This window comes from Poecilia mexicana, unplaced genomic scaffold (genome assembly GCF_051168715.1).
Source record: "Poecilia mexicana isolate PSO_F unplaced genomic scaffold, ASM5116871v1 scaffold_22, whole genome shotgun sequence".
In the NCBI taxonomy this organism is placed as follows: Eukaryota; Metazoa; Chordata; class Actinopteri; order Cyprinodontiformes; family Poeciliidae; genus Poecilia; species Poecilia mexicana.
Genome location: NW_028263391.1, coordinates 11,811,347 through 11,835,601, shown reverse-complemented (window position 1 = coordinate 11,835,601; position 24,255 = coordinate 11,811,347). Strand labels below are relative to the sequence as shown.

Genomic DNA, 24,255 nt, shown 5'->3' with positions numbered 1-24,255 from the left:
CAGGAACTGAAAGGTGAGGAGCTTCACTTCTCATAACTTGGACTGTTTGGTTAAAAATGGTATTTACTGGAAAGGAGATTTTTGTCACTTGGTATAAAAATGATGCAAGACATGTAAAATAGTATTTAGAGACGTGCAGAGAAAATGCTTTAACTATGCATGAATCACGTTAAAACTAAGATGTAAATACGTTTGCATTCAGTTTATAACATGCACAAATAACTAGTAACTACCATTTTATTTGTACATTTTATTTCAGCAACTTTGTATTTCAATTTTTTATTGAAATTATTAACCTTTGTTGACCTTAAATTCTGCAGATTTCATCTTATCCATTGTTCTTGAAAGTGGGTTTAAGCTGCAGCCAGGATTGTTTAGATGTCTGACCAATTAAATAATGCCTGCTTAATGATTTCTTGCTCAATATAATCAACAATTTGAAGTCTGCTCTTGCAATTTACACACACTTTTAAAAAATGTTCACAGCTTTTAAATGATCCTGAATTTTATTTGCACTGTGAAAAGTTAGCAATTACAGCTCTTCAGGGCTAAACCATTTTACTTGTGTTTGTTTCTGGTCATCATCCTGCTGGAAGGTGAACCACTGCCCTTGCCACAAGTCTTTTGCAGGATCGATTAGCTTTTTTTGTCTGGATTTTGCTCAATCTTCTAATCTTCTCAGCGTCTTTACAGCATAATGCTGCCACCACCATGTTTTGCAACAGGGATGGTGTCTTCAGGTTAATGAGTTTTAGTTTTTCTCTATAGATGGAGCTCTGAATGTAGGCCACCACAAATTTAAATTTGTTCTCATCTGACCAAAGCACCTTCCTGTGTGTGCTACATGTCTGGTTATTCTCCTTATATATGTCTAGTTTGTCAGTCAGTTAGTTTGCTAAGCTGTGCCACCAGACTGAGGGACAGGGTCTTTCTAAGAGCTCTGAAAGCCATCCCTCTCCTCCATGCTTCCCTGTATTCACAGCCACACCTACTCACTGCACTTTAACTACTGCTGAGGACGTTTTGAACGAATGGGTCAAAAAGTCTTTTACTCCCCACATTCAACAGCTGGTGAAGAAGCTGAAATTTTATATCAAGATAAGATTCTTTCCATCTTTTAAGGCTAAAAAGCAATTGGTTGATGCTACTTTCACGTCTGTAATGGACTATCATGACATTTTGTACAAGCATGTGTCTCTTAGATATCTAATTTGACTGGACACTGTTTATGATAGAGCTTAATAATAATAATAATAATAATAATAATAATAATAATAATAATAATAATAATAATAATAATAATAATAATAGTAATAATAATAATAATAATGTGCATTAACAATGTATACAATCTGTATATCTGTCTCTTTTATTCCTTTATTTTTTTATTTTGCTTTAATTTATATATAATTTCACGCCCTCGTACTTTTATTTTCACCACGAGCCACTTTATCTTCCATCATTAAAAATCTTCTGTCTTATGACTTTATCATCACTAAGCACAGTGTAACCTTTCGTATCACTTCCTAATTATACACAACTTTGTGTTGGAAAACCTAAAATTCCAATGTGATATTATAAATTAAAATTTGAAAAACAAAATTAAACTAACCAGTTTTTTCTTTCCGGAAGTCGTGTTAGGGGGTGTCGCGTTTCCTGACGTAAGGAGTTACGTACGTAAACATGGCGGCGCCCTGTTTGGGTTAGTGTGTTGTGAAACAGACCTGGACGCTCTTACTGTAATGTTAAACCCGTTTTATTAGCATTTTTGGGGTGTGTTGATTGAGTGGACGGCAGTAGGTCGCTTTAAATATGTGAAGAAGCAGAGAAGCCCGGAAGTGTTTTAGATAAAGCAGCAACGCGATTTTAGTGCAGAGGTTATAGTAACATGTTTCTAGCTCCGGGGTCGAGTCTGACCCGCTGGGTGTCCGTGTCCGTCCGTGGACTGAGAGGTCTGAGCCTGTTCTCCAGCTCGGAGTCCTCCTCCAATTGGAGCAAAGTGGTGTCGGACGCGGAGAAGATCGTCGGGTATCCCACGTCGTTCATGAGTCTGCGCTGCCTGCTCAGCGATGAGCTCAGCAATGTGGCCATGCACGTCAGAAAGCTGGTGGGGACGCAGCATCCCTTGCTCAACACAGCCAGGTAAGGATCATTACCGTCTGCAGGTGTTTATTACTGGTAATTATGATGGATATTGGCTGCAGCTAATCAACACAAAATCCGGCTGCACAGTTTGCTACGATGTTAATACAAAGTTGTTATGCTGTGCAGGAGAGAGTCACTTACTAGCTTAAAAAGGAAGGTATAGCTCGAAAGAGTTATTGTTAAAGAAGCTGGGTCTTCACAGAGTGTTGTATTCAAACACTAACAGAAAGTTGAGTGGAAGGAAAAAGTGCTGAAGGCATAGGAGAACTGCAGTCTTGTGGGAATTGAATTCAAGATTTTGGGGCAAATTCACATGGTGTGTTGTGGCTGGAGTCCATGCTTCAAGAACATCTATGGGGGACTTTTTCTGCCATAATTAGAGAGCACACATTTCAGCCTTAAAGCAGGATTTCACGTCTTTTGTTCTCAAAACTTTTAATATGTTTGCTTACGTTTTCATTTTGAAAGCAGGACTTCATGTCTTTCTTCTAAAAACTTGTACTGCTTGTACTCAAAGCTTCTTGTGCTCAGAACTTGTCTCTGCTCTGAGCAAATCTTCGTTTTCAAAACTCTGCTCGCTTATGAAACATTTTGTGCTTGCTTTTGGAACAAAAATGCGCCATAGCCTGATAATCTGTCAGCCAGTAAAATGAAAGTGTTGAGAGGGGTGCGTTTGTTTCCTTCGAGTGGTCGTCCCTCCTACTTTGCCAAACCAAAATAGCCTCTGCACTGCGGGATATTTTTGTTCAAATTGATGAGGGCTCTGGGTTTAACATTTCACAAATAAGATGGACATATTATTCTTGATATTTTGTCAATAGAGTATTACTATACTGTATTTATGTCCACCAGTGAAATGGCAACTAATATTAGCAATAGTCTGTCAATGTTTTGTAGGCTAACATTTCTGTACTGTTTGTAATGGTCTAATCTAATTTTCTAAGAAAGAGAATTTTGGGTTTTCATTAGGCAGAGTGATCAAAATAAAAGAAGTCTGAAATATATCACTGGGGTTCTTGTTAGAAGAAATACTTAAATACGTTTTTCTTTTCAATAATATATAATATTTTATGCTTAGGTGGCTGAAAATGACATGAAAAACAGCACTAGTGCAAAGAAAAGACCTTCACTGGAAATTTTTGATCACAGATCAGATTATACTGTGAATTCATTATTCAAAGTATAATAATGATTTCTGCCTGCTTAGGTTGAAAATAAAACTAATAAAGGATTAAATACATTTGAAATGTAGGCATGAAGCGCCATTTTTATTGGAGATGTTTGTTGATATTCACCTGGATCATCATCATCATGATCAGAAATCCTGAGATCTCCATGATTATAACAATGTCTCACCTTGAAGTTTTTGTGATAGTCTGTTTATCAGTTAGATTTCTTAGACTCTTTCTGGTGTTCGCCTTTCTTTCAACAAATACAAATATTTAGGTGAGAAAATTTGGATTGGTCACAAACAAACATCTTGTTTTATGTTGCTAATGACATATTTTAGATGAAAAAAGTGAAACCGTTGCCTCATTTAGCCTTTTGCTCTCCAGTCTTTCTTTCGTGTCAGTGTATCATATAATGTAATGTAAAGCTTCTTGACTTTACATCCACAGCAGAGCTTTATCTACAGTCTTGTTTTTCCACAACAATTCAGCCTTGCATTGAGCGGTCATTTATCTAAATAACTGCCTTCAGTATTACAGTGCATTGTTTGACTGCATGTTTGTGTTTGTTATGTCATATAAGTCACTTCTACGGTTGCTCTTGACTCCACCTGCAGATCTATTGATAGTATCCCCTTTCACCCCTGTCTCTGTCAGGCTAAACAACAGTTCAACACAATCAATAGTTATTGTTTGTTTTCTCTCTGTAATGCATGCCCATTGCTGTGTGAAAGCTGCAGTTTCATCTGACTTTAAAGCTGATTACAAATCTTTTCCTCTAATAACTAAGTGCATTGGGGGCGGATGGTGCTGCTTTTATTTATCTAATTAACCTGATATATAGATGTGACAGATGGAGCTATTCTATTATTATTTTGTGTCTTTGTCTGAAATGTCTTTGCAAAAGTAGGAAGTCACAGACAGAGTTCTCACAGATGATTGAAAACTGCAAAATCCATTAGATCCAAAGGAACAAGAGCATGGGGTGTTTGTTTATTTATTTATTTATTTATTACTTAACATATAAAAGCTGCTTCCATCCATCCTAACCATTTCATCCTTCTTTGTGTACATCTTTAGATGGATGGATGGATGGATGAATGGAGAGACAAAAGGATTGGTGATGGATAGATAGATGAAGATGGATTGATTGTTGCAGAATATGGAAATGGTGAAGGATGGATAATCGATTGATCATAAAATGGATGATTGGATAGATTCATGGATGGATATTTGGATAGGGACGAAGAGATGAGATGATGCAGAATGGGTGGATGGATGTATTGATTGATGGAAGAATTGTTTATGGATGGATGGATGGATGGATGGATGGATGGATGGATGGATGGATGGATGGATGGATGGATGGATGGACGAACTACTATTGGATGGATGGATGGATGGATGGATGGATGGATGGATGGACGAACTACTATTGGATGGATGGATGGATGGATGGATGGATGGATGGATGGATGGATGGATGGATGGATGGATGGATGGATATATGGGATTGATGGATGTATTGATTGGTGGAAGAATTGTTTTTGGATGGATGGATGGATGGATGAATGGATGGATCAATGGATGGATCAATGGATGGATGGATGATGGATGGATGAAAGAACTGCTATGAAGTGGATGGATGGATGGATGGATGGATGGATGGATGGATGGAAGAACTGCTATGAAGTGGATGGATGGATGGATGGATGGATGGATGGATGGATGGATGGATGGATGGAAGAACTGCTATGAAGTGGATGGATGGATGGATGGATGGAAGAACTACTATTGGATGGATGGATGGATGGATGGATGGATGGATGGATGGATGGATGGATGGATGGATGGATGGATGAATGGAAGAATGGAAGAACTGCTATTGGATGGATGGATGGATGGATGGATGGATGGATGGATGGATGGATGGATGGAAGAACTACTATTGGATGGATGGATGGATGGATGGATGGATGGATGGATGGATGGATGGATGGATGGATGGAAGAACTATATTGGATGGATGGATGGATGAACTGGTATGAAATGGATGGATGTTTGTTTGTGGTGAAGAGAAAGAAATGACTCAATCTTTCAGTCTGACTAACTTTACAGTGAGGACACAGGTGAGGTCATCAGTCTGGTGCTGGTTTATAGACAGCATCTTACAGCACAAGTATCGATAATTATGATTTATAAACCAAAACTTAGAAAAACAAGGAAAGAGACCTGGAAGACAGAGTCCTCAAACACAATCCTGTCACTCGGACGAGGATGGAAAGAGGAACCCAAGGGTGTAATAACCTATACGCCTAAATCTGATATGACAATCCATTTGGGTGTTGTAGCAGCAGGGAAGGCTGCAGCAGACCTCTTGACAGTCTGACTCCTCACTGTCAGCTCGCATTGGCTGGTTCGTATTTCCCTCTGTGTCTCGGCTTTAGATGCGGGGCGGATAAAAATATCCACAATAGCAGACAGGCAGACCCTCGTGGCGTTGGGTTTCGGTTTTTCCTTTCCTTTCATTCTCAAAAACTGCTGCTCAGCTAACTTTGCCCCAAAGTGTGGAGTTACAGCGAGGGGACTGCAGCTCAGAGAGAAGAAACTTTACTTCCATTAAGGACAGTCCTTGAGAGTTTAACTTGGACTGAAATTCACTTCCCCCCAGGCTTATGCTTATTTTTTTTAATCTTCATATTCACTTTATTATTGAATCATCAGAACGTTCATATCATAATACCATCAAAATCCCACTAAAACAAGAGCAGAAATGTGAAAAAATCCAAAAAGTCAAAACAACTGCCTGAAACTGTTTTTAGGTTGCCAAGCACTTCTTAGACTTACAAAGGCAGTAACATGACTAAACATGTATTTAAAATTAAATAAGGATGTTTATTCAAGATAAAAATATTTATATTATGTTTATTTAAAATATTATTTAAATAACTCTTCATTTAAAGAATTAAATGGTTATTTGTCCCATTAAAGATTAGAAATGAGAAGAAATCAGAAGTAATTTGGCCAACAGCCTTCGTAACTCAGAAAGCAAATCGAATCCTCTGTCTTTCATATGAATCTGGCAAGAAATATTGCTTTCAATATCTAAAACTCGCTCAGTATTTTTATCCACAGGTTTACAATAAAAATCTTTGTACTTTTTTTGGAAATGTGAGAATCAAATCCTGGAAACTGTGGAGTGAAAAAGACCCTGGGTCGATATTATCGTATCAATTTAACCCGTAACCGTGTCTGCTGGTGGCTCAAACCTCTCTCCTGGAGGAAAACTGCACAGTTATCGTTCATTTATCAGTTTATAGTTTAGGAAAAGATGTCGGAGCATGGACACATTTGCATGCGCCGACTCCAGCCCTGGCAGGCTGCGGCTCCCTGAATTCCTGCACTGCGATTGCAGAGCAGAGGGCGTGGTGACCTGTTCACAACCCTTTAAAATGACAGCAGCCCATTCCTCCAGCTTCACTGTAGCCCTCACCATCTTTCTTCTTTCACATCATCGTCGTGTCCCCACCCCTTTGCAGGAGGCCGGCTGTGATTGATTGATGCATTCTGGTGTGCGTGCTGACATAAATATTAATCATGTGCCACCTTCAGGCCACTGTCTTACTTAGACTGGCCAGGAAAGGGGCAGCTTTACGGGTTCTTGCGTCCTGCTTGCTGATCTAACAACTATTTTCCTGTTGAGTAAAGATTTAGAGTGACAATAAATTTTTCCTCATGAGCTGTAATGAAGAAGAGCTCGACCTGTCATTAATTTCACGCATTTTATGTGACGGGAAAGGTTTTTTTTTTTTTACCTCTTTTTCTTCTTTTTTTTTTTTTTTTTTTAAAGAAAAAGCTTCAGGGTTTTATAGATTCTCGTTTCTTCTCCTCCAGCCTCGCTGCGGTGCAGGGGAGGGTCAGAGAGGGTTGATGGGGGGGTGTTGTTGAGGCCCGTGTCTGGGCATCGAGCGGAGGGGGGCGTGACCGCTTGTCTGCTCCGGAGCTCCTAACGAGAGCGTGATTCATGGCACGAGGGGCTCCCATAGGGACGGGATTAGAGGTGCTGCGTCTAACCGCTCCCCAGAGAGAGTAAAAAGATATTTAATCTGCTCACCATGGAGGCAGCCATCGCTGGGCTTTGTGTGTGTGCTGCTCTGGATGTGTCAGCTGGTTGGGGTGGGAATGACCCCCCGACTTTAAATACCTCAGAATAAAACATAAACTGATCAATTAAATTCATGGTTTTTTTTTTTTTTTTTTTTTGAAAATGCACAGCAAACTCCCTAAGCTCTGCTGATCCTTTTATCATTTGTTCTCCTAAATTTAGCTGATTTTTTTTTTTATCATACAAAGTGGTCAAAACCTGACATTTGTTTGTAAAATATATACAAAAAAATCATAGTGCAGATTAATATTTATTTCCCCTTTTTAATTTGGTTTACATACTGCATCAGTTCAGCTATGATCATTTAAAAAATAACAAATATAATCACCTTAAAACTTAAAATAATAAAAAATATTCACCTAGATTTACCAAGAATAATCAGATATCTGATCTGATAATTCATTTTATTCATTTTGTTCTCCTATAAGGACCACTACATACAAAATAATACATATTTGATAGAGTAACATCTTTAAATCCAACATAAAACGAATAAATCACAAGATTATTTCTGACTGCATCAAAGTGCACGCACAACGCTGTCAACAGAAGGGATTTTTGAGATTCAAAAGTAATGACACCTTTTCCACATTTAATGCAACTTATACCTTGTTTAAATAAAAATATTGTCTTGAGAGGAAATGTAAAAAAAAAAGAAGAAGGTGCCAGAAGTGTGCAAACCCTTAAGCTCACACTTTACTGAAACACCTTTTCATTTAATTTCAGCGTATTGGTAACAGACCTATCATCATTAATGAATCATTAATTAGTCATTAATAACCATGAAATAAAACTCACAGCAGCAGGACTTATGTGACATTTCCTTATCTGGATCCTTAAGCTAAGACTGCATTTTACAAAAAAAATATTTTTTAAAGTTATTTTTAGAAGGGTTAAAAAAAATAAATCTAAGTCAACAATCCCCTTGCATACTTTCATCGGTTTTGAACTGCAACGCCTCTGATTTTAAAGGAAACCAGCAGATTGCATCGGATCGTTGCTACGATGCATTTCCTCATCCTAAGCAAACATTAGGAGGAAACATTCCTGTTGTTGGAAATATATCAAAGCCATGAAATGATAGGCACACACCAAGTACTCTTCCCCAAAGTCTATGTTGAGAATATGCAGATAATCAAAAAAATAAATATCAGACTCTAAAAGCAGCCATAAAAATCATATTTTCAACAAAAAAACCCCAGCTTGTATGTAGTTGATGAATATAACAAATGGGCTAAACAAGTAGCAAATTTACTCAAGAGGACATCTATAGAAAAACTGATTTATGCAGGATGTCAATGTTAATACATACATGTTGATTATTTGATAACTGTTGGTACATTTCTCTTTTATTATTTCCTTTCTGTTGTACTTTACTCCTACATCGTGTGATTGAAGCTCAGTGATCTGTTGGCGTCTCTTTGCAGAGGCTTCGTCTATGACAGCAAGAACAATCTTCAGATGAGAGGACTGATTGTCCTGCTGCTGTCCAAAGCAGCAGGACCGAGCCACGCAGCTTCAGAGCTCCTCACTAAGGACATGGTCAGCGGCATCTACCCAAGGTAATTCGAGGCTGAACCAGAGCAGATGGAGGATTTTACTAAATGTTTGCTTGTTTCTAGAAATTATTCACCTCACATTTTGAGGGTCTGACATAAGAAAGAATCATAATCTTCCTTTACAGGAAGAAACAAGGTTTTTAGAACATTACTAGTATAGGAGCAGCTGATGTTTCTTTCTTTAGATAAATAGATCACCCACCAGTCTCCCACCCTCATTCCACTGCAGCTAGTTTGTCACTTCTCTGTGGATGTTTATGCTGCCAGAGAGGAAACTGTGGGCAGTGAACATCTGTGGCATCGCAGTGCAGGGCCATAAATGCGCTCGGCAAGCAGACCGAGACAGGCGATCCCGCTTTTGTCCCAGTTATGTGGCAGCTTCAGGATAAACAGGGAAATAAGAGTCTGGAGTCAGGTAACTCTACCTTGTCCGCTGTGGTTATCGTCCACATCAGCTCTGCCTCATCCTCTGGAGACAGTGTGGGCACAGGTAGGATGGGAGAATTTACCTTTTGTAAAATAGAATAAAGAAAATGAACAAGCATCTGACATTCTGATGAATTCTAACAAAAATACGAATCTCATTTTGAGCCTCGCTCACACCGTTTATGGAAGCTACTCTAAGAAAAATCTACTCTATGCAAAGTGATGTTTGGAGGAGTTTGGATTTTTTTTTACTATCATCCACTAAAAATATTTTATTTGAACATTGAGGAGTAATGTGAATATTTAGGGTGCAGCAGTACACAGAAGTCATGGTTCGGTATGTACTCAATTGTTAAAGCCACAATTCGAAATGTTTTCAGTACACTTCAATCACATACATTTACTAATTTGATTTTATTATGTCATAAAAAAATTAAAAAGTGCAAAGTATAAAACTACCTGAAGATTTGGTTGGATTTATTTCAATGACTGAAGTAGCATAAGCAGGAATTGCCAATATCTGGAAAGATTGATGGATTACAAAGCAATGTAACCACATCAAAATGGTCCATATGATGTTAGCAACTTTTCATAAGACTGGAACCATATTTGAAGATAAAACATCACCTTGTGACAACCTAGTCTCCCAGCTGTACCTGAATGCAGCATAAGCAGCTGAAAAATTCCATCTCATCAACCAGCTTATATTTTATATGATTGAGCTGATTGGATGCTACAGATTAACCATTTGGATGTCAGCAGATTTTTCTCCACTATCAGTGATGTTTACATTCACCTAGACGTATCTTTTAGCTGAGTGCGGAGCACGCTGCGTATCTTATTGCTGTTCAATTGTGCATATGCTGACATAAAGTTTTGGTTGTACCACCTTTTGTTTTCCTGCGAAAAAAACAAAAAAACAACTTAATCTTCCATAACAGAGTTTAGCGATCGCTGGGAGTCCTCTCTGGTGTCACTTTTTGAAGTTGCTCCACAGAACATTGCATTTAGTTACACAAACCGATCTGTTTCAGCTCACAGATGTGCCATAAATCCATGTTACACAGATGAACATACCAGGAGCGTTCCTGCAGATATAAACAGTTCCCCAGTTATCCTTCAAACAAACACTAAGCAGGAACTGCATTTGCAAGAAAGAAGCTGTAATGTGCTGATGGTGATGTTGTCCAGGAAAGTTGTTGACAAGCTCTTCACTCAATCTTATTAATACTAACAGACAATATACAAATAATCATTCTCAGTCCGTTTCTGATTGAAATCATAAAAACAGATTTCAGGAGGATAATCTGCATACCATCACTGGTTTAATTGTGCTGTTGGGACTAGTTATAGAGATAATAAAGATCATTTTGTGTTGTGAGGTCATCATGATGAGAAGCAAGGGAAATTTGAGTTAATAAAATGCCAATCAGTATCACAATATTCAGCTATATTCCTTCAATGAAATGTTTTCTACTTTAATACAGCTGTTTTTTTCAGCACACAGCCCTGTATCATAAGATAAAAGTGTGGACAGAGTGGCTTAGAAACCAGCATGTTGAATTCTTGGACCTGTGGTCAGATCTCTACGCAGATCCCATAAGAATGTCACAGCTCCAATATTAATTGTGCAGCTTTAAAAAGGACAGACACTTTCACCAGAGAGCATAAAGTTGCATTATTATACTGACACGCTTTGCAGCTGCTGTCACTTTCAAGATAATAAATTGACATTTAAAAAGCCTCTCTCAGACGTGACCTGCTGTCCCTTAATTTTATGCTAATTGAGTACATCCTTGTCCTCTCTGCATCAACCCACGGGTGCCTCTCCAAAACATTTTGCAGCAGGTTGCTTCCAATTTGCTGCAGTCTGATTGAAATATGTGGAAATGGGCAATTAAGCAAGAGGAAACTTTAATTTTAAAGGAGCTAACAGCAACATAGACGTGTTCTTCTGCAATGGACCATCTGCCTGCATTTTCAGCTGCTCTGATATGCAGGAAAAATGCTGTTTAGTACTGCAACTCTGACAACAAGCACCAGATGGGAAAAAAATGATATGCTTGATGTGGCTGTTTTCATGGTGTAAGCTTGACGGTTTCATGGTTTTAAATAAAAAGTATACAACAACCTAACTGTGCCCTCTGAGATTTCAATTTTGTATATAAAGGGAATAATTTAGCAGCAATAATGTGTAGCTGCTACCTAGCTCCACATAGTAGCTAATAATTCACCTGGAACTACATCAACCTGAGTGTAAACGTCACTGGTAGTGAGCTAAAGTTCAAATCAATTTAACTCTATTGGGTTGGAAGTATTTCCTAACAACCAGATCTTTGTTCACATGACAAGCTGACTGGTGGACAACTTTGGATTTTAGTGGCAGGAGGTGGAATCGGTCCCACAATCTTCTGATAGCTAAACAACTATTCAAGCCACTGGGCCACAGATGTCCCACGGTATCCGAGGAAAACCTGTCGTAGCCGTTTTTCAGCTAACCGACTAGCTGTGGGCAGCTTCAAATAACTGAGGACCAAAACTACTTCAAAAGTCGAATTAAAAAGACTTTTAGCTGTAGAAACTGTGATGGAAACGTTTTATTTTTGAAAGAACTGGAAAATCTTAACATACCTTCAGGCTGGTAATTAACTCACACCCTATTCTCATAATTAATAACTAACATAGCGTGCAAACGGTCACAGAGTAAATATTTGAAAATGCGACTTCATCAGAAACAAATGATTAAGCGTGCAGATTCTAGGCCTTAAACATAGATCGACCTATTACATAGGTGCGCAGTGTGGTAATGTAATATGAATGTAATGCTTCAGATGACACTCTGAGGTCTGCTTGGGCCTCCTCACATCCACACACACATGCACCCACCCACACACACACACACACACACAGGCCAGATGCCAGCATGCGGCTCAGGACAGGCATGTGGGTGTGTGCCAACTGTTTTCCAGAAGTGACTGCTGTGCTCCTGGTGCCTGAAAGGCTTCTTTCTTACTGCAGGCTGGCACATCTGTGTGGTGCAGCCATGTCTGAGCACAAGCATCCTGACTGCTGAGAAACCTCTCCTTCCCACCCTGCCTCCCAAAAACAAACGGCATCGCGAAGGTGTTCAAACCTGGTTTGGAAGGTGGTGCGTTACCACGCAGCCGCATCACGACACGATCTGGCACACACATCAGATCACTGGTTCCAACACACAGCGTTCGCCCAGTCGTGAGATGGATAGTCCAAACTGAAACACACACACACGCACACACACTCCCAGACACACACAGCATGATTTGATCACCTCATTTGCACTAGTTTGCTCCCTCTCTGCCTCTGCCTCCACCTCTCCTGGGCTCATTAGCACCTCGGATAATGGCGAGATGGAGGGATTGAGGGAGTTGAGGTGGGGTGGGTTTTGGGGGGTGATTGAAACCTCCGGGGATGGTCTCCTCCCTTCTGACAGGGAGCATTTGTAAAACATTTCCCACTCTGCTGCCTGACACTGATGATTCACCAAAGCACCACCAAGATAAATAGATGGATGGACAGATTGAAACACTCGCCACTCTCGCAGATTGTCCAACTTGCACCAGCCACACCTTTTAATTTTTTTGTTGTGCGTGTCCAGTGAAAATCACATCACCGGTCGCATCAAACTGGCCGCTCGATGGACAGGCCAGGTTTTTAAATCGCACACTGGAACTCGCTTAGATCCGCAAGTCTGTGTTTGATGCGAGGCAGACTGCAGAGGGAGGAAAATGGAACAGAACAGTCAGGACAAGGGGCGTGGTAAGGGGGCGTTACACCTCAGGAAGATGGCATTGGTTGCTATGCAACTGGGAACCAAAGCTATTTATACATCGGCCCCCTTGTCCCCCTTTTTCCTCCCCAAGCTCCACTGCTGCTGATGAGGGCCGCTAGATTGGAGGGTTTGGATTGTGTGCGCGCACCGCGTTTCAACTGATGATGCTTTCACTGTGTGGGATTCCTTAGTTTTTTACTTAATTTTGAACACAATAAAAACACAATAAGCAAATTGAGGTTACACAGGTGTCATTCGGATCCCTTCAGTTACCATGCAACTCGATATTAATATTTTCTCTTGTAAGACATTTTCAATTTTAAAAACCTCAAACCTTTCGAAACTTAATTCTTAAAGCAGAAAACATCAATTGACACACAATGAGAGCACTCAATATAAAAATCACAATTGTATGTTTCTGCCTAATTTTGCTGAGTGTAATCAAATCAACACCTGGCACACTGACACAGTAGCATGCACTCAGTATTTTCTGTCAAGTCTGCGTCATTAAAAACAGAAAGTAGTTTACAACGGGAACTAATAGATCACTGCTAATTATTTAACAGGGAGAACTGGCTTATTTGAATAATCAATCTCTGGTTTGTGTCATACAATCGTGGAGGAGATTATTCACACCCCATGAACCACGGCAACCAGCAACAACACCCAGCAGTCGTTTTCTGTACGACTTCATCAGTCTCTCGCATCGCTGTAGAGACATTTCTTCAGTTCAGGTTCATTTCTTTTCCACGCAGCTCTCTTAAGGTCCCACTGCATTTCAATCAGTTTCAGGTCTTGAGTTTGAAAGGGACGTATAACACCTTGATTATTTTCTGTTGTAGATTCACTGCTGTGCTTAGGATCATTGTCCTGCTGATGGCTCAGTTTGGACCAAACTCCAGCTGTCAGACAGATGTTTTTTGCAAAATCATGACCTTATAAACTTTTCCAGATTGATTAACAGCAACAGTTGTTTCTGACAGATCACTTTATATACTGAAAAATCAATAATTGTTTAATTATGTTATCTGAATACCTCAGACTTGTCAAAGTTTATATTAAATATGCATTTAAATATGTTTCTTTGATGGGGTGTCCCAGTAGTGGTGGCCATTTATCGTGAGAGATTTCTTATCAAAAATAATTTTGATTTATTGTTGGATTGATTATTATCAGAAATGTTATTTTTATTATTTTCTCCACTGTTTGTTTCACGAGAGCTTCAATAAACATCAGTAAATTGAAAAAATATGATTAAATGCAGGTACTGTGTGCATATTAGTGATTATAAATCACTTTTATTTCACCCTGAGTAACACTATTTCTATTGAGATTGTTTTTCAACAGCAGTATTTGTGCTTGTGTTGCTATGAATGCTAACATGCAGTCACAGCCACAACTAAGAAAAGGAAGTATAAATTTTTTAATCATAATTTTTATCAATATCACAATAGTACCTCAGTCCATACAGCCTTCCCTGTATCCCAGTTTTTTTCAAATAATTATTTAATTTTCTAAAAACCTTAAGAACCAACAAGGGTGTCCTTATTTTTTCCTATTGTTCATCAGTCTCTGTCACAGAAAGTGGAAGGAAATCCGGCTGCAGTGAGAGAGGATCTCTTCTTTAACAAATCCCTACAATCCGATCGTTTACATGAGAAACCAGAAGAAAAAGCGTGTTTACTATGAATATTCAGATGAAATAGTCATTGTGAGGTCGACTTGGAATTAAAGTTGTAAACCTGCACGACCTAAAATCATAATGTTTTGTTCGTCTCATTGTAACAACTCGCTCTCCTCTTGAAGTGCAGCTATCACTCTGATTCACCCCGAGTGCATTCGACTGTCAGTCTGTTAATTTGCTCTTATTTGAGCCCTGAACTTATTAACTCTCTTTGGGGGAAACGACGCTGTTGTTGCCGTGCGCCACCAAGCAGCGAAACCGACCAGACAATGGGTGTGATTGAGGGGCAAAATACATGACATTATTGAATTTTAATCACATCTTTTTGACGCAGAGAATGGCAATTACCTGGCTGCGAGTGCGTATATAGGAAGGCGTCGTAGCTCGGAGCAGACGAGCGGCTCATCAGGTTTCCACGGCGGCTGAAAGAAGGTCGTAAGTGGCTATCAGCGCACCCGACCCTGTCTGGATGGATCCCTCCTGTCGCAGCGTGGCGAGCGCCTTCCATATGGAGAAAGGCCTAATTATCCCCCACCAATGACTGAATCAACATTTGATTATATCCTCCCTTAGGCTGTTCTAAAAGACTATTCAAACACCACTGTTGTGTCGTTTTTTCCCCCCTCTCCTCATAATCAAGAATGGCTGTTATCTGATAATGATAAGTTTAATTTCTTTTTTTATGCAACCCCCTGACACTTTGTGTGGAGAAATCTCTGACATGTCTCTTGGTTTTATGCCTTGGGGGATGAAAAACAGGGATTTTTAACGCAGAGAATGTTTCTCTGGATCTCGACGTAAACAGTTCTGATCACATTGATGCTTTTTGTTTGTGTATGTAATTTCTACAGAGTATAGTTGGGGGGAAAAAAGTGAAACTCGTCTATTACATTTACACTACATGAAACAAAAACCAATGTTTTGTTTCCCCCCCCAAAAAAAAAATTAAAAATAAACTTTTTAATACAGAAACGTCTGATGGGTTCTTGTGCATCTTTTTTTCTGGCACAAGTTTTATTTTCTCTCAGTTTTCCATTTATAAGCTTGGATAGAGGCTGTGTGAACAGCCAGCTTCTTTAACAATGACTTTTTGTGGCTTACCCTCTTTGTTGACGTTGCCAATAGCAACATCTTCCTAGAAATCATTTAAGCCATAATATATAATTTTTGAGTTTTTCTACATCCAAAATATACATAAATGATTACTGGAAAAGGAGCTGGCTGGTAAAAGATTACTGTGTCCAAGCATATTATTGGAAAGTTGAGTGGAAATAAAAAATGTTGTCAAAATGCAAAGTTTTTTTACATTAAGAATTTTCTGAACAGTGGTAATTTGAGTTTCATCAGCTTTATCTAATCTAAATTAATAGAAAAAATCCTTTGGAATATATCACACTATATGTTATAAACCTGAAAGAGCTTAGTTTTTAAATTTTAATCACTGAAATAAACAATAAGTGACATAATGCACCTGCATGTCAGATGAAAAGGAAGTCTTTTAGAGTATTTTACTCTTGTGCACGTTAGAAAAAAGGCATCATATGCTCTCTTTTTTGTAAACTGCATATTTCAAAAAGTCAAAAAGCTCTTAGTCTGTCAAGTCTCAGGAGAACCTCCTTTAGAAAGCAAGACGAGAAAAGCTGTTTTTCCCTCTTATTTTTATTTCTTTTTTGTTTGCTTTGTAGTCAGAGGAACCTGGCAGAAATCACAGAGCTCATCCACACAGCGTTCCTGGTACATCGAGGGATCGTAAATCTGAAGGAGTGGACCGTCTCAGACGGACCGCTGAAGGACATGGAGTTTGGGAACAAGATGGCGGTCCTGAGCGGCGACTTCCTGCTGGCTAACGCTTGTACAGGATTGGCCGAGCTCAACGACACTAAGGTAGACTTTGATGAAGACAGGAGATTTTCCTGCATGAAAATGAACCTTCGCCCCATTTTGCTCTGCGTTTATCTCTGACACGCCTCCTATTTCCTGCTCAAGAGATGAACATTCCCACTGTATGATGCTGCCACTGCCATGTTTCACCATGGGGATGGTGTGTTCAGGGTGATGTCCAGTTCGTTTCTGCCTACTGGTGGACATTTATCGCTTATCATTTATCATGATGAATTTCTTGTCATGGTAAGAATTTTCATTTATTGTCACGACAAATTCAAATTGTGACGATATTTTCCGTATTGTCGGGATTGTTAGTTTTACTATTTTCTCAGTATTTATTGATACTCAGTGAGAGTATCAATAATTAAATATTTTTGTGGCTGGCATCCTACAGAAGCGCATAACAGGAATGTTTTTCAAGAGCAGTGTTTGTGATTGTGTGGCTATAAGTGCAGCGTCATAACCGTACAGTTGCCCAAAGAAAAAGCAATAAGTAGTACTTAATGTTGTCACAATATTACCAATTGTGACTGGAGTTTTCGAGGAATCCTCCAGGTTCAGTGTTCATCTTTGTCTTTCAGTGCAGAGGTAACGCTGCTGGTGCGCCACAGGTCGTATCTGCTGCCTCGTTGGTAACGCGTCGCTGACAGATGCTGTCACCACACTCCTCTCTCAGAATGCGGCAGCGAATCAAAATAACCTCCACAGTTATGCCGGCCCTAAGCGGCTTTCACGCTGCCCTTTCTTTCGTGCGCACAGTCTGGCTTTATCTCTGCTCCTCGGCAGCCGAGAAGTGCTTTACCAAACGCACCGTGCAAGCAGCATCGGTGGATGAGCCTGCATGAGAAATATAACGGGTGGCGAAGGAACACGTTCTACTTCAGTGTTGAGAATCAGTCTCTGCAGAAATACACAGCAGTGCTTGTTTTTCCTCCCTCAAACAAACCTGCAGAGCTGTTTATGAGCAGTGTGAAAGTAATCTGAAGCAACCGCAGGAAGCATACCCACAGTGGAAGTTTTTAATGGACATCTGATAGCTACCAGTTACTCAGCTTTGAAAAGGTTAGCAAAACGAAGTGAACTGAGGGGAAAGCACACCACAGCAGGCACGGAGCTTTGTAATTTCAGGTGACGTTTTAATGTGTGTTACACCTTTTAAAACCTCTCAATTATAAAATTTCACTCCACTTACCATAATTTTTCAGCTCTTAACTATGCATGTTGTCTGCTTTGAGGGTTTCTTTTGTTGTTGTTGATTCAGAGAAATAACTTATTTCAGGCAGAAAACAGCTTGTAAACTTAAAGGATGCACCAGTAGATATGCAGATATTGTTCCTCTACTGAAAAATATTGTTTTAGGCTTCACAGCGCTCCTAATTGCTCAACTTTCCTCATTTTGAAGTACTTTACAGTGTGCTTCCATGGTCAGGTATGCCTTGTTGATAATGAACTGAATCAGAAAATGAACCTCTCAGTTTATTAGTTTATATTTCAAACCTCACCTGTGGTCATGAGATAGGAATAAAAAATAGTTCAGGATGGCTCTGCCTCAGATTAAGAGGCAGACCTAGAGCTCCCTACAGGGTTTGTATGTAATAATCATATTCAGTTTTGATGTATATAGAAAAGTATTTAATTTATCAGACAAAAAAAAATCTAAATTTCTGCTTTTTTGTTTATTTAAATGTGTGTGATGAGGTTTATCTTTGATTATTTTGAGTTGAGTGTTTGTCCATCTCATTAATGAGGTTTTTTTTTGGTAACACTTTATTTGAAGGGGGTGAATAAGACTGTCATGACACTGTCATAAACATGACATAACACCTGTCATGAACATGAATAAGCCTTCATGAATATTTATGACTGTTGTCATAAAGCGTCATTCGGTAAATAGTGACACTTTTAATACATTACTGATATAAATTTGTTATAAAAGTATTACTGATTGCACTTTAAAAATTAGGTAACTTTATGTTATTAAAGGTAAAGTTTAAACAGTAATGATTTCCTGGTTAATGCCAAGTTGTCATAACAAAGACATTTTGAATAATGTCAACTTTGTATTAAAAGTGTCGTAATTTACCGAATGACGCTTTATGACAACAGTCATAAATATTCATGAAGGCTTATTCATGTTCATGACAGAAAGTGTCATGACAGTCTTATTCACCCCCCTTCAAATAAAGTGTTACCTTTTTTTTTTATATCAAATCTTATATCATTGCAATATCAGTGTTTGCAATATCGCAATCCCAAAAGACCACTTGGAAGCAATATGTGGTAGGATGTAATACTTCGAGTTCCACAGATGCAAACTCTGCACTCCAATAATAAATCTGAGCTGATAGATAGACTTTCACTTCCCTCGTTGCCCACGGTTGATGTATATATTTATGTATATATTTTATTTATATATTTTATTTTATATTTATGTATATATTTTAGTGGCTGAGATCCTAAAGCCGCTAAAGAGGAGTAAGAACATTGTGAAAGAAAAGAGTGGAGATGTTATGCTCTGCTTATTTTTCCACCTCTAGGTTATTTCAACTCTGTTTTAAAATTGACACAAACTGGTTTTGTTTGAAGGACTAAAATTTCTACATGTAGCAATTTTGAAGCTATTTTCTGAATTCTTGAAGCTAAATTCTTGGTCAAGATCGACGCTTTGAGCGGATGACCGAAACACCTTTCAGGCTGGAGGATCCAAATCTCTCCCCTCCGTCTGGCAGAGTCCAGCACCCCAGAGTGAAAACTCATTTCAGCTGATACTTCTTTTTTTATTATGATCAATATGTCATGGCGAGGGTTGTAAAGTAGATGTAGCAATAAATCGAAAGCTGCGCCTTCCTGCTTAGCACAACAAACCAAAGCAACAACTCCAACTCTCAATCTGTCAAATCCCTCTTGAGCAAGGCACCAAGATACTTAAACTCTCCACTTTGGGCAGAGACACACCCTGGTCCTTGAGGAAGCATTACCAGAACCAGGTCTCAGACATAAAGGAGATCCAGTTCTAGAGTTAATTCTCCAGATTTTCCTCTTTGCGCCTCAGCGAGGGTAAGAAGCCTCACGATACATTGAATCGAATCCATCATCACAACATCTGTGTGCAACGTTACTAGCATTAAGTTGAATTCATTGTTAAAGTGTGCCACAGTTCATTGTTAAGTCTCACACATTCATGCTTTACATGCCAATACCGTAAGGCCGTACTTTCACTGCCAGGATAAATGTTAGTGATCCGCTTTCTAAAGCTCACAGGAAGCCATTTTCATATTGCATCGTGTGCAGTGCCTCAGGCTATTAAAAGCTGTGATGTACAAGCATTTAAGAGTATTTGGACATTGTCATGATCAGTTATTTCTGCTTATATTTGTAGTTGTGCTGGTCTAACAGAATGAATGTGTATGTTCTTTCTGTTTTTTTGTGTTATGCTACAAACCAATTTCCCCTGGGATATTAATAAAACTGAACTGACATTGCGACAAAGGACAAGATTGAAGAAAATTGCAACAAAAATCATAATTGGAATTCAATAATGCTGTCACAACCAGTTTGTTTCCCAATATGTTTAAACCTTAGGGGTTAAATTATACATTTTATAGCCACTGGGTAAGTTATTCTGATATTTTCAGTGTTATGGTCTGAAATGCATGTTTTTCCTGATCTTATTTTCATTTTAAATTCATTAGCAGTCAGCTTCATTCAGGAAAACTGTTGCTTTAAAGCTTTACTCACATTTAGAAAGTATTGCAATCCTTAAAGACTACACTAGGAAAAAAAAGTTTACAAAGGAAATAAATTAGTTTTATTCTATTTATAGTTGTGATCTCCATCATGCAAATTGCATCTCAAGCTTACAGGTGTGTCTGTAAATGGCTGTGACATCTGACAGCAGATCATTATTTGTGGATGAGCCTTCAGCAGCGTCGCTGTCACTCGGAGCGTCGGACTGGACACCTGTCAGTGCTGCCTCCCCAATTATTTCCTGAGTTCTTGGGTCCATTTGCAAAGATGTCACCTCCTCCTGTCCTCCTCCGGTTGTCATTACAGATGTAGGCAGTGTGGGCAGAAGACGAAAAAAACCCAACAAAAAAAACTTCAAACGTTTCATGAAACCCTAATGTCATAATTGAATTTAGGATAAGACGTTAAAGAATAAATGTGAGCTAAAATAAATACATCCATCTGTCTATGCTAATCCACCCATCCATCCACCCATCCATCCATCCATCCATCCATCCATCCATCCACCCATCCATCCACCCATCCATCCACCCATCCACCCATCCATCCATCCATCCATCCATCCATCCACCCACCCACCCATCCATCCATCCATCCATCCATTAATCAATCCATCCATCCATCCATCCATTAATCAATCCATCCATCCATCCATTAATCAATCCATCCATCCATCCATCCATCCACCCACCCATCCATCCATCCATCCATCCATCCATCCACCCATCCACCCATCCATCCATCCATCCATTAATCAATCCATCCATCCATCCACCCATCCATCCATCCATCCATTAATCAATCCATCCATCCATCCATTAATCAATCCATCCATCCATCCATTAATCAATCCATCCATCCATCCATTAATCAATCCATCCATCCATCCATCCATCCATCCATCCATCCATCCATTAATCAATCCATCCATCTAACCATTATTGGAAATATTCACAATTTTCCATCCATTCATCCACCCATCCATCCATCCATCCATCCATCCATCCATCCATCCATCCATCCATCCATCCATCCATCCATCCATCCATCCATTCCTCCATCTATGGTAACATTTCCATCCATCCATCCATCCATCCATCCATCCATCCATCCATCCATCCATCCATCCATCCATCCATCCACTCATCCCTTCTTCCCTCCCTCCCTCTGTCCATCCATTTGTCCATCTATCCATCCAGGTTTCTCATCTCAATGGGGCCTCCTCATTCTTTTCTGTCTGCCTGAACAATTGAAATGACAACAAATAGGAAATGACATAAGAAAATGATCCGTAAAACAAAAGATGAAAGGGAGGAGGAAGAAGCAGTGGCTCATCCTTCCCTCAGACTGAGCTGAGCTCATTTGAGCTGCTTGTTGCCACGATCTGGTCAAACACCAGGGTTGAAATGTCAAATGTCAAGAACTTTGTCTTTTAACTGCAGATGAAAACATTTCTCCTGCTTTGTCCTAATGTACAAGACATGGAAATACCTCCGGTCCTCACCCTGCTCACCTGTTTATCATAACTATCTTGACAATAAGGGCTTGAAGGACTGATTTTAAATATGTGTACATAATAAAACAAAAACTGTAATATTTTAAGTCCTTTTTTGCCATTTTTCCATCTTAATTTTCCAACTTTACTTCATGCCTCCAAACTTATGCCAATACCATAAGGCATGAGTTTGGAGGCATGAAACTTATGCCTCCATAAGGCTTAAGTTTATGCCTTATGGGCGAAAGGCGGTCAGCCTTTTCGCCTATCAGTTGTTTTTTCTAGCTAAAATCTACAGTATGGATCTAATTTTGTGAGGAATTATAACAGGCTGAATGCTTCTCCTCCTGAGTAAACATAGACTTTTATATTTATTTCCTGGGCTTCAGATCTTTTTAGTAAAAAAAAGATGATGGATGAGCAGATTTGGAAGTGTTTGGGATTTTTTTTCCCCTCTTTTACACTGAAAATGATGGAGATTATGTGTTGTGGCCTTGAGAGGAAACTTATGCTGCTGCTTGTATAAACTGTAAAATAATCTCATCACACGGCTCCGATTTCTCCCCCCTCTCAATTCTGTCGGCAAAACACGATCTGGCTGGATTTGGGAATGGAGTAAGAGGGAGAGTTAATCTGATACTTTCCACAAAAAAAAAAAAAAAAAAAAACAGGTCTCTGTCCGCCCCCCTTCCCCAGGCACGCCAAGCAGAGACACCACATCTGGTAATACTGTAGGCACATTGTCCTTCCAAGTCTGGGTAGGAAGCTCGGGTTCCCTCAATATTTTCCCCCGGTGGATACGGTTACCCAAAGGGCACTGCGAGCCTGACTGAGCAGCCACATCTCTGGAGCTCTCTGATGAACTCAAGGATGTCTGGGATGAACCGATGGAGCTCCTGTCTTTTCTACACTGAGAGTTTTATGTTTTCTCAGTGGATCCAGAGGTTGAAAATGTTTTTCATGTTTCTCTTTTTTAAATTGACTGCTTGGAGTTGGCCGGTTTGTAGCTTCATCAGCCACAGCTGCTGATTGGCTGGACGTGATCTTCTTTTCTTATCAGTGAAGACACAAACCTTTACCAGGCCACACTAACAACACTCCTAACGCTGCACGTTGTTTCTGAGTGAGGACTAAGCTAGCCATTCTCAGTGTGAGTGAGGTGTGTTTTATTGTTTTCATCTTTTGTTGGTGTCTGGAGCAAAATAGATTTGGTAATATTGCCAAGTTTTTGGAAATCTCGGAGTTTAAGTTCTACATTTGATAGAGAATGCTGTTTAAATTTGGAAGATATACAACCCCACTTGCAAATGAGGTTTATTGGCCAAAAGTTCAAGTTAGCAGCTGTTTCCGATTGACTACTGCACTCTAAGAAGTATTCAACCCCTTCATGATGAGCAGCAGTTTGCTGTTCTGACCTCACCATGATTCAGATGCAGACATCAGCTTCTGGCAGTGTTCCTGAGGAACCTTACCCCGCTTCTCATGGCTGAACACCTCCAGCTCTTTTATATCCTTGGTTTTTGGCGCTGTGACCTCTGAATTTCAACTGAGTTCAAGTCGGGAAACAGTGGTGGTCTCTCTAGTATCTTCCAGGATGTCAGTGGGATCGTCCAGTCAGCGTCACATTTCTGCCCTGGACCTCCTGATTCCTGACTGAATCCATCTTGCTCTCCACATTCTGCTGGTTTTGGAGAGCAAAGCAGTCCCAGAGCATCACTGTGCCACCACCATGCTTTTTTTATTGATCTTTTCCCTGCATGTTTCATTCTTCCTACTCCAGACATACCACTGACCCTGAAGCTGAAAAAGCTTTAGTTTTGAGTCGTTGCTGTGGTGACGATGGTCGGTAGTGGAGGCATGGAGTCCTTTGGTATTTAAGTGCCTCAAGCTGTGAACTAAATCACTTTTAGACAGTAGGTTATCTTGACATTATGAATGTCACTGACTTCTTTAACAGAGTCCTGAACACTGATTTAGTTTTTTATTGTCCTTTCTGGCTTCAGTTTGGCATTCTAGCTTTTTAGGAACCTTACTGTAAAAGTAAATGAACTCGAATTGACAGTTTATGCTTTCTGCCTTGCACATACTTTCACTCTATTTTAAGACATTGCTTTTAGGTTTAATCTCATCTGTATTTGCTGTGGAAAAAGAAAAGGAGGGAAAGAAGAAGAGA

General features: G+C 39.5%; 1 protein-coding gene across 1 annotated transcript in view; it reads left to right on the top strand.

Moving 5' to 3' along the window:
- The first annotated feature begins 1,670 nt into the window (after nucleotides 1-1,670).
- The window catches only part of pdss2 (prenyl (decaprenyl) diphosphate synthase, subunit 2), a 32,839-nt gene continuing 10,254 nt past the window's right edge, over nucleotides 1,671-24,255 (top strand). Inside the window, exons 1-3 of the mRNA XM_014995698.2 lie at nucleotides 1,671-2,142; nucleotides 8,907-9,041; nucleotides 16,642-16,840. Coding sequence (XP_014851184.2) covers nucleotides 1,889-2,142; nucleotides 8,907-9,041; nucleotides 16,642-16,840 — 588 coding nt within the window. The 5' untranslated portion in view covers nucleotides 1,671-1,888. The remainder of the gene's footprint in view (nucleotides 2,143-8,906; nucleotides 9,042-16,641; nucleotides 16,841-24,255) is intronic.